Source organism: Otolemur garnettii, unplaced genomic scaffold, assembly GCF_000181295.1.
Source record: "Otolemur garnettii isolate 467f Iridium unplaced genomic scaffold, OtoGar3 scaffold00209, whole genome shotgun sequence".
Taxonomy (NCBI): Eukaryota; Metazoa; Chordata; class Mammalia; order Primates; family Galagidae; genus Otolemur; species Otolemur garnettii.
Window position 1 is genome coordinate 401,802 of NW_003852604.1, and position 10,645 is coordinate 412,446.

At 49.8% G+C, this 10,645-nt stretch overlaps 3 protein-coding genes across 3 annotated transcripts in view; all 3 read right to left on the reverse strand.

Annotated features, from left to right (window-relative positions):
* Positions 1–256: 256 nt before the first annotated feature.
* On the reverse strand, positions 257–5,431 carry PRG3 (proteoglycan 3, pro eosinophil major basic protein 2). The gene is made up of 5 exons (XM_003801383.1): positions 5,371–5,431; positions 4,542–4,855; positions 3,755–3,886; positions 1,101–1,212; positions 257–315 (listed from the first exon to the last, which is right to left on the reverse strand). The coding sequence occupies exons 1-5, from the start codon at positions 5,429–5,431 to the stop codon at positions 257–259; spliced, it is 678 nt and encodes a 225-aa protein (XP_003801431.1).
* A 4,332-nt stretch (positions 5,432–9,763) lies between these two features.
* LOC100965779 (bone marrow proteoglycan-like) overlaps positions 9,764–10,645 on the reverse strand; it is a 13,586-nt gene continuing 12,704 nt past the window's right edge. Inside the window, exons 5-6 of the mRNA XM_023507839.1 lie at positions 10,116–10,227; positions 9,764–9,914 (exon numbers count right to left, since the gene is read on the reverse strand). Of these exons, the coding sequence (XP_023363607.1) occupies positions 9,856–9,914; positions 10,116–10,227 (171 nt within the window). The 3' untranslated portion in view covers positions 9,764–9,855. The remainder of the gene's footprint in view (positions 9,915–10,115; positions 10,228–10,645) is intronic.
* The window catches only part of LOC105888149 (bone marrow proteoglycan-like), a 2,218-nt gene continuing 1,905 nt past the window's right edge, over positions 10,333–10,645 (reverse strand). Inside the window, exon 5 of the mRNA XM_023507825.1 lies at positions 10,333–10,373. Coding sequence (XP_023363593.1) covers positions 10,333–10,373 — 41 coding nt within the window. The remainder of the gene's footprint in view (positions 10,374–10,645) is intronic.

Sequence of the window (10,645 nt, forward strand, 5' to 3'; positions counted from 1 at the left end):
AGGCCGAGTGCGCGCTCCGCCTGCAGAGGGCGCTGCAGCCAGGCCTCCCGCACCGCCGCCGAACCCCACGTGGCCAGGGTTTGCTTTCCCGCAGGCTTGAACGTGGGATTTTTCCCAACTTAAGGGAGTTCCCCAAATCGAGCAATGAAGAAACGAGAGCCAGGAAATGCTGTGGAAAGTCTGAATTCATGACGAGGAAAGGCTGGGGGGACAGGAGTGAAGTGCAGGTGTCTGGAGGCCGGCTCCCTGCGCTGGCTTAGGCGGAGCAGACGAAAGGCAGGGTCCTCTCGCATGAAATTCGTTCCCAATGACCGTCTAGCACCAGAGAACACAGTGATGTCAGCTTTGGGGCTCGGTTGGCGTGTGCCCCACCTCCCTCCCTCCGCAGGCACCTGTTATGCCCCATTCCACGTCCATTGTCATTATCTGCTAGCCGTACACTTCTCGCACATCCCCGCTAACATTTACCGAGCTCTCGGTGCAAGCCAGGCGGTGTGCTAAGTGCTTCAGATGGACTATGGCATTTAATCCTAACTATGACGCCAAGGGGTACACGCTCTCACCATCTCCATTTCACAAAGGAGGAAACTGAGGCCTCGTGGAGATAAATAAGTTGCCTGTATCTCCGCATCTGAACTGGCAAGTGGCCGCGCTGACGTGTGAATCGCAGCGGTCTTGCTTCAGCACATATGGTCTTAGCTATTGTGCTAAACTCTCTCACATCTGCCATCCGTGCTGTTGCCCACATCTGCCGTTCGAAGCTGGCATCTTGGGTCTCAGCCATTCCTAATTCCCACATCCTTTCTTCTGCCTCATCCACACCTTATATTCACATCTGCTGCTCTCATTTGTCACTTCTGTGGCTCAAAGGTGTTGCCCTCATGTCAGAGGAGGTGAAGGACTCCCCCGTTCAGCCCCCACCAAGGCACCTCCATCACCTGGTTTTGCTTGAGGAATTTCTGTATCTCAGCCCTCCTCACAGACAGAGCTTTGGTTCTCCCAGGGGGGGAAGGGTGTGAGTTTGGGGATGTGTGTTCAGGCAGCTCAAAGGGACAATACCGAGCCCACTACCCACTCTCGCCCTGGTGCCTCCCCCTTACCTTTGGTACATAGGGTCACACAGTGGCCATTCCCATTCTCAGGCTGCCCTGAAGCCCAGTATTCAAAATTCCAGGGGCTCTCATCAGTCCAGCAATACCCCTTCCACAGCCACTGGAGAAATGATAGGCTAAGTCAGAGGTACAGGAAGACAGGCAGCCCCAGGACCTCCAGAGAACACCCACTGCTGACTCCTCTCCCTGCCCACCTGGCCAGGAGCCTGATACCCTCAAGACCCATCCCTGAGGGTTTACAGGCAATGACAAGGAAAGAGCAACCCATCTCTCCCAGCCATCACACAGGGTAGGCTTCTCAAACTTCACTGTTCATACACATCTCCTGGGGATCTTGTTAAAATAAAGATTGATTCAGGAGGTTTGGGGTGACGCTCAAGATTAAGATTTTAAATTTTTTTTGAGGCTCAGCGCCCGTAGTTTAGTAGTTAGGGTGCCAGCCACAGACATCAGGGTTGGTGGGTTCGAACCTGGCCCAGGCCTGCTAAACAACAATGACAACTACAACAACAACAAAAATAGCTGGGCATTGTGGTGGGCACCTGTAGTCCCAGCTACTTGGGAGACTGAGGCAAGAGAATCACTTAAGCCCAAGATTTGAGGTTGCTATGAGCTGTGATGTCACAGCACTCTACCGAGGGAGACATAATGAGACTCTATCTCAAATAAATAAATAAATAATAAATATATAATCTTTTTTTTTTTTTTTGAGATGGGATCTCCCTCTGTCACACAGGCTGGAGTTGAATGACACAGCCACTCAGCAGCTCATTGCTGTCTTGAACTCTTGGGCTCAAGCCATTCTCCTGGCTGAGCCTCCCAAGTACTTAGGGCTACAAACATGCAGCACCACACCCACATAGTTGGGGGGTTTTCTGTAGAGATAGGGTCTCACTGTGTTGCCCAGGCTGGTCTCAAACTTCTGGGCTCAAGCCAACCTCTTGCCTTGGCCTCCCAAAGTTCTAGGATCATAGGCCTGAGCCACTGCACCCAGCCAGATTCTGCATTACTTTCTTTCTTTCTTTCTTTCTTTCATTCTTTTTTTTGAGACAGAGCCTCAAGCTGTCCCCCTGGGTAGAGTGCTGTGGCATTACAGCTCACAGCAACCTCCAACTCCTGGGCTCAAGCGAGTCTCCTGCCTCTGCTTCCCAAGTAGCTGGGACCACAGGCACCCGCCACAACGCCTGGCTATTTTTTGGTTGCAGCCGTCATTGTTGTTTGGTGGGCCCGGGTTGGGGATTCGAACCCGCCACCTTAGGTGTATGTGGCTGGCGCCTTAGCCACTTGAGCCACAGGCGCCGAGCCGCTGTTCTGCTTTTCTTCAGGCTTCAGGCCTCTATGTGTGGCTGCCAGTGGATGGCTTCTCTGTCCAAGGTGTACAAGAAAGCCAATGTTATACATGATTCTAGCATCCACACTCTCCAGTAAGGTCTGAATCCCATCTGGGGGGCATGGGAGAGGAACACTTCTAAGTGTGTTCCTTCCTTGGGTCCACTCAGCCTTAGAGGCAGCAGCTACACCTAACATCTGCTATGTCTGTATTCTTCAGAGCTGCTCTGTCCAATGTGGCAGCCCCCAGCCACCACGTGTGTTGCTTAGATCTAAATATAAGTTAATTTAAATGAATTAAAGTAAATATTCAGGTTCTCAGTCACACTAGCTACACTTCCAGCGGTTCCTAGCCACACATGGGGCAATGCAGATATAGAATAGGTCCACCACTGTTCTACCTGACACTATTGCTTCAGAGGTATCATACTAGGTATATTACTGGTTAGTACACTGATCTTTCTTTCTTTCTTTCTTTCTTTTTTTTTTTTGAGACAGAGTCTTACTTTGTCACCACCGTTAGAGCCACCGTTAGAGTGCCGTGGCATAGCTCACAGCAACCTCAAACTCCTGTGCTCAAGTGAGTCTCCTGCCTCTGCCTCCCAAGTAGCTGGGACCATAGGCACCCACCACAACGCCTGGCCATTTTTTGGTTGCAGCCATCATTGTTGTTTGGCTAGCCCAGGCTGGATTTGAACCCGCCAACTTAGGTGTATGTGGCTGGCTCCTTAGCTAGTTGAGCCACAGGCACTGAGCCAGATTCTGCATTTCTAACAAGCTACTAGGGAATGTTGATACTGCTGGCCATGGGCCACACTTCAAGTTCCCAATACAATAGCACTTACTCATCCACAGTTTCAGAGCCAAGGTGAGGGAAAAAGGTTCCCAGCTCAGACATGAAGAAACTCAGATTCTGAGAAAGCTATACAGCCAGTTAGTGACTGACCTGGGCCTGAAGTTTGTCTCCTGACTCCAGTGGTGTGCTGGCAAATGTTTAAAACTGGCTCTCGGGAAGGAAGTGAGAAGACGGGGAATAGGAAGGATCCCTGATTTATAGCAATTGCCAATTTCCTTGGTGTAAATACTCCCACCATGACTGACTCCAAGTTACGTGCAGATAATCACAGAATGGAGGGGTTGGAAGAGATATGCACCATCAGTTCTCCCAAAACAGTACAAGCCAGCTCCAGCATGTCATTGTTTACTACTACTAAGGACACCGTAGCTGCTGGGCTAAGGCTAGGCACCAGCAGGGCCTCCCTTAAAACAATCAGAAAGAAATTCCTATGCTTGGGAATTGATCCTCAACTTACCCAGCCCCTGATCGTGCCTCCGATCCAGATGTGGGGCTGATCGAGGTTTCTAGCGAAACGCTGAATTTCAAGGTTTTCAGGGTATTTGTGGATGGAGACGAGGTGGCCTTTGTAACAGTGATAGCAAATATTCTGCAGAGAGAAGTGAAATAGAAAATTCCTTCTCATTTATCTCAAGTTTCTGAGTCTCTGTACAAGACCCCCATGCCCCTTTTAAGGTTAAAAATAAGAGACCTACTTGTTTCCCTCAATCCTCTTTTGCTCCTTAATTAGCTATCAGGGTAATCTTGTAGGGCATAATAATGTTAATAATAATTATAACCATCACTTACTGAGAGTTTATTATGATCTACGGATTCTTCCAAATACTTAATCCCCACCACAACTCCAAGAGGTTGCGGCTATATATCCTCATTCTACAAATGAAGATACTGAAGCTCTGAAAGGCGAAGCAACTTGCCAAGGTAACACACCAATTAAAGGCAGAGCCAGAATTTAACATGGGTATATCCAATGCCAAAGCTCTTGGGCTAAATCCGTGATTCTCAAAGTGCTATCCCCAGACTGACAAATCATCATCACCTGAGAGTTTGTTATAAATGCACATTCATCAGCACCCGCTGATCAGAAATCGTGGGATGGGGCCCAGAAATCTGTGTTTTAACAACAAGACTTCCAGATCATTCAGGGGTGTGCTGGTCTCTGAGACCCACTAGTCTAAATGAGTAGGGAGCAGCAGGTCAAATCCACTCTCTTCTCCCTGTAGGATAGCCTCCCTGCTACTTACCTCGGCTTCTTTAAATGTCTTGAGGGTCTTCACCAACCGGTAGTGGCAGTCCTTGCACCAAGGACTTCCTTGTAATTGAACTGTGTCCTCTTCTCTGGGGCACTGCAAGTCCTTTCTTAAGGCAGCTGAGTACGACTCGATGGCCACCTCATCCTTGAAGGCATCTTGATAGCCAGAAGCCTCGACCTCTTCTTGCTCTGACTTAATCAGCTTATCAGTAAAAGCCAACTCTCCATCCTGGTCCCCAGAACCATCCAGATCCTGGCCCAGGTCTACCTCTGTCTCTAGGATCTCCAGGTGGGGGATATCATTTTCTGGGAAAAAGAGGTAACCTGCCATCAGGGTGGCTCCCTTCCTCCAGGACCACGGACAGCTCCAAAACCTCACTAAGACTTCCTGGGATGCCATCTGGATCCAGGACTGGAGAATCCAGAGGAGAGATGAGGAGGGATCTCTTGGATCTCTTGGGTCTCTTGGATCTCTTGGATCACATCTACAAGGAGGGATCTCTTGGATCTCTTGGATCTCTTGGATCACATCTACAAATGGACAAGAATCTCACTTCTGGCTGCCACTACAGGTATGTATTTTTGGGGAAAGGAAGCACTTGTGAGAAGTTGGAAGGTTCACCAGCACTTCACTTTAATAGATGGGTGGTGGGAACTTTCTAAGAGCAAGTTCAAGTTGCAGTTCTGAGGCCAGGAGAAATCTTACCAGAGATGAACTGGGAACTGGGACAACTGAAGAGGGGAGGCTGTGGCCTTGGCACCATGAAAGGAAAAAGAAAAGCGTGTAGGAGAGAGGATGGGAGAGGAAGGACAGGACTTACCCAGATGAAGAGCTAAAACTGTCCCCAGCAGGATAAAGGGCAGGAGCAGGGCCTGTTTCATATTTACTCAGTCTTGTCGTGAGGACACAGCTCCACCTTCCTTCTCCAGGCTGTCCTTGTGTGTCTGGCACAGCCCTGGCATAGAGTATAGATACAGTGTTTAATTGGTTGATTAAAGTGCAAACGAGATTGTTTTTTCCTCCTCCAGTGAACAGATCCTAAGCTGGAGGATCTGGAAAAAGAATAGGGGAGGGGCAACTTGGGTGCAAAAGTCCCTTTGTCCGCAGATCTCCATCACCACTCCCAGACCACATTCAGCTCAGACCCCTGCCCTTGAAGGAACAGGTCTGCCCAGGGTCAGAGCTGACTTCACTCAGCCTAGGGAAGGAGGAAGGGGAAGGACAGTAGTTAGCATGGCCCTAAAGACTGGCCTCCTAGCTGTCTGCCGTACAGGGTGCTGCTTCCTCCCAGACCCTAATAAACCCTTTCTCCCTGGACAGCAAGGAGAGACTCACCTGTCAAGAATCTGAGGCCTCCACTCTCAGTGTCTCTGGCTCCTGGACCCCAGAAAGCAGCCCTTTTATTGGGACTTAGGGGAAGTGGGATGATTGCCCCAGGCCAGGGTGAGGGCCAGTGAAGATGATAAGGAAGTTTGCTCAGTCTTCTCACCCTGAGCCCCGCTCTCTACTGGAACTTCAGGGACCCACCTCCTGGGGGCCTTCTGCCTTCTGAGGTGTCTACACACCCTGCTTTTTTTATATTTTTTGTTTTTGTTTTAGAGACAGAGTCTCACTTTATTGCCCTCAGTAGAGTGCTATGGCATCACAGCTCACAGCAACCTCCAAATCCCAGGAATAGGCGATTCTCTTACTTCAGTCTCCAGAGTAGCTGGTACTACAGGCACCCACCACAACGCCCAGCTATTTTTGGTTGCAGTTTGGCCAGGGCCGGGTTTGAACCTGCCACCATCAGTATTTGGGGACAGCGCCCTACCCACTGAGCCACAGGCAACACCCAACACACATCCTGGTTTGCTTGAGAAAGTTATTATTGATGATTTTTATTAGTGCCCAAGTCTGAACAATGCACCTTAACCTCAGAAGCAGCCACTGACTAGTCAATATCCCAGGAAGTGAAGCAGAAATCCTCAAGGCCAGGAGGAGGTGAGAGGAAGCACTTTCTCGAAGCCTGGAGAGGCCACCAGCCCTTCACCTTCACTGGTGGATTACCAGCTTTAGTGTGGCCCACCCTACCTGAGGCAAAGGGGAAGCTCAGCCCTCCTGAGCACTTATCTACCCCGGGTGCTTTGTGTGCCCTGTGTCCCTGACCTTCATCTTCACCTCATCACCCCCAGGATTACATTATTCCCAATTCACAGACCCCAGAGAGGAGATTCAAAAGGAGAAAGCCACTTGCCAAGGTTACTCAGGAACTGAAGGAACTGGAATTTCTAAGTCTTTTTGGCTGGGTCTCAGTTTCTGTCTCTCTCTCTCCCCCAACCCTTCCTTCTCTCTCCCTCTCTCATCTTTAGTGTGTGAAAATCCCATGCTCTTCCTTTTGTGCTGTGGATCTAGATCAAGGTTTCTCAACCTTTGTACTATTAATACTTGGAGTCAAATAATTCTTTGCTGCGTGGGGGAGGGCCATCCAGGGTGAGGAAGAGGGTTTAACAACGCCCCCATCTCTGCCCTCTAGAGCAGCCGTTCTCAACCTGTGGGTCGCAACCCACAGGAACTGTATTAAAGGACCACGGCATTAGGAAGGTTGAGAACCCTGCTCTAAACATCATAGCACCTTCCCCCGTTGGGACAATCAAAAGGGTCTCCACACATTTCTGAATGTCCTCTGGGAAGCAAAATGGCCCAGGCTGAGGGTCACTGGTCTGGAATATGCCACCTTGTCCAACCTCAAGGCATATCTTCAGGGCTGGCAAAGGGACAGCAGCTGTAATGAGAAGCTTCCTGCAGTGTCTCAGAAACTTTGTAGATCACCTTCCTCATTCCACTCACCTCCCAGGTCCCTGTGTCAGGACTAGTAGGCAAAATTCAGCCCAGTGGCAAAATCTAAGGGGGTACTAAGAAATTCACTATTTAAGATAAATACATGTTACTGTAAACCTCGTTAATAATCGAAACTAACACAAAACATCCATGATGAACAAAATATCAGAATTTTAGCCAGAATAGCTCTAGCCAAATTTACTGTAGTTTAACGAGAGGCCCAGCAAGGGATGATCCTTGAATTGAGTCAACTCAGAGACATCCTCATAGGCAGAGTGTACTAGACCACTTAGTCCAGCCCAGCCCCTCCAGCACACAGGGCAGAAGGGAAAAGTAGCCCTAGGGTAGGAAGGCTGGACCCCTGCTCCTCCTCTGCTCTCCTAAGGGACCCACAAATGCGGAAGTAAGTGACAGGTCACTTCTGGGCCCGATTGCAGAGTAACGGCCTTGACCGCTTATCTCCCAGGTCCAACGGACCAGATCATTTATCTACCTGACTGTGGGAGGATTAGCCAATTCCCAGGCCCAAAACCCTGGTTTCCAGATTTCAAGTATTGAAAACTCCCTAGTGCAAGATGGGGGAGAGTCAGTTGCCCTCATCCAGGGGCCCAGCCAGAGCACTATTTCACTTGGCAGTTGGATTGATCAAGAGGGCTGGCTCCTCCTGTGAGCCACCACCACCAGCAACGCCCTTCCCCAGAGTCCTCTCACTGACCTCCCTCCCTAATGGACCATTCCCTCTCTTAGTTGACCCTGTTTCCTTGCACACAAACCCTGGGCAAGGACATTCCAATGACTTCCATGACCATGCCAATGACCACAACGATTTCTGTCTGGTTTAAAAACATAGATAAGACTTTTGAAGGTTCACCATGGACCAGACATAATGCTTCATTAAGGTTTTTTGTAGTCATTATCTCACTTAATCCTCAAAAGTCATTCTACAAATTTGGTATTGCTGTCATCTCTTATCTACATACGTACTGTAAAAGCACTAGGTGGTTAAACAAGGCCCAAGTTTATACAACTAGTAACAAGTGGTGCTTTGGAAGTGATCTGTCTGACTCCCAAGTCCTTGCTGTGTTTGATACGCTCAGATGTGTTACCCAGACAATCTAGCCACTGATGCCAACATGGCTGAGGGTGGCCTTTATGCCAGGCACTGCTGAGACCTTTACTCAAGCTGATCTCATTAAGTGCTGTCATTGTCCTTAGTTTGCACATGGAAAGACTGAGACACAGAGGGACTGACCCGGATGCCTGTGATTTCATTGTACATCACACTACACTGCCTGTCAAGATTCCAAAGCCCACCCTCTGCATAACATGAGGCTGGAATGAATCTTGAGAGAAGACACAGAGTTTGAAACTGTTGTGAACATAAATGCAAACAGTAAACCAAAGATTTTCAACCCTGGAGGCATAAGCATGAAGGGAACATGCTTTGAAGCAGATAGAGTCACATCCCAGCACTGGTCATACTGAGATGTTCACCAAGTCTCTGAACAATGTGGATAATAATTATCGATCACAAGATGCCATCTGTGTAAGGTGCCTGCCACCGCAGGGTGCTTTGAAAGTAGTGCAGGTGCCCTGAAAGTAGTAACATTCATTGATGTTGTTACAAACAACTATATGTTCCCAAAGGCCAGGGTGCTGTGTCTTGTCATATTTCCCTGGCTTCGTGTAGAGGCGTGGCAAGTTGCCCTATATGGGGTTTCCCCAGGAGCAGACCCTGAGACAAGAATTTGAGTGCATGTAGTTCATTTGGGAGCTGCACAGATACCAGGAGGGAGCTGAGAATTCATACAGGGAAGGGAAGGCAGCCAGTAAAATGTGTGCTGTAATGCCGGCTACCCCAGCAAGTCACTAGAGCTTAACCCCATCAGGAAACCCTGGGAAATGGTGCCCAGTACCTGTCACATTCATTTCTCTTGAGGGGCAAGGAACTGAGGTACTTCTACACTCACTCCTAAGAGTTGTGGTCTTTTTCCAGGGACCTGTAAATTTCCTTACATGTCAAATCAACCTCAGTTCTGGGGTCAGGGAAAGAGAAAAAGGGCCCTTGGGCACAGAGATGCAAACATAGGCTCTCTGGAATCTACCTAAAACCTGGAAGGGTCTGAAAGATATGGATGGGGTGCTGGCAATACCTGCTACACAGGTGCCCAGAAATGGTGCTCTATGAGGAGAGCGACCTGAGCCCATTCCTCTGTCTCCAAAAGGCTCTGGAGACCCCACCCCACCCTCCATCCTCCTCAAGGATTGGTAACTCCTGACTCTTTCTCTGAGAGGTGTGGCCTGGGGAGGGATGATAAAGCAGAAAGTTCAAGGGTGCAGCTAAACAGAATGGATCCGTGATCAGAGAAGAAAGAAACCCATTTTAGTTAAGGAACTTTATTTCAGGGAGGTGGAGGGAGGGGCAGCAGGCAGGGGAAGGGAGGCCGCTGCCCAGGAGGTGGTGGGTCTGAAGTCTGGAGCCAGCTCAGTAGGAACAGACGAAGGGGAGGCACCGGTGGCATCTGGCTAGACTCCAGCGGCCTCCTGCAAAGGTGGAACCAGAAGGAACAATCAGCCTCTTGTCTCCCCCTGCCCCAACATATCCTCCAGGGTCTTTCCCTCACCCATCTCCACACCTCAGTGTGGAGTCTAAACACTAAAGGAACTTCTCCCCAGAAGGATCAAGTTCTTCATCGTGCTCCCTCCCTGAGACCTTCCCACCGTTCATCCCCAGCTGTGCCTCACCTCCAGAATTCATGGTCACACATCTGCCATTGCAGATCGAGGGCTGGCCCCAAGCCCAGTATGAAAAATTCCAGCAGCTGTGGTCAACCCACCTCATCCGGAGGCAGGCGCCCTGAGGTAGGCAGGAGGGGAAGGAGTGGGCTTGGGAGGCGGCAAAGGGAAGACGTGGAGGCAGAACTGGCCCTGTCTTCTCCAGCTCCTCCAGGGAGTCCTTTGTCTACTGGACTGTGCTGGACACTGTCCTGATCTTCTGAGATACTGACCCCTTGGGATCATGACCGTCACATTCTTTGCATCTCACTGACATACTCATCCTTCCTGTCCTAACGAGAGGTAGAGCAGGGGCTGCCAACCCATCCTAGAAAGGAGGGAACAGCCCACGGTCTTGCCCAATTACACGGATGGAGGCAGAGAGGGACTGGGACCCAAGCCTCCTGCTTCTAAATCCTTGGTTCTTCCCAATGCTATGCAGCCCCTCAGCATCTCACTCAGGTGTTTCTCTATCCCCAGTTCTGCAGGGGATCATAGAG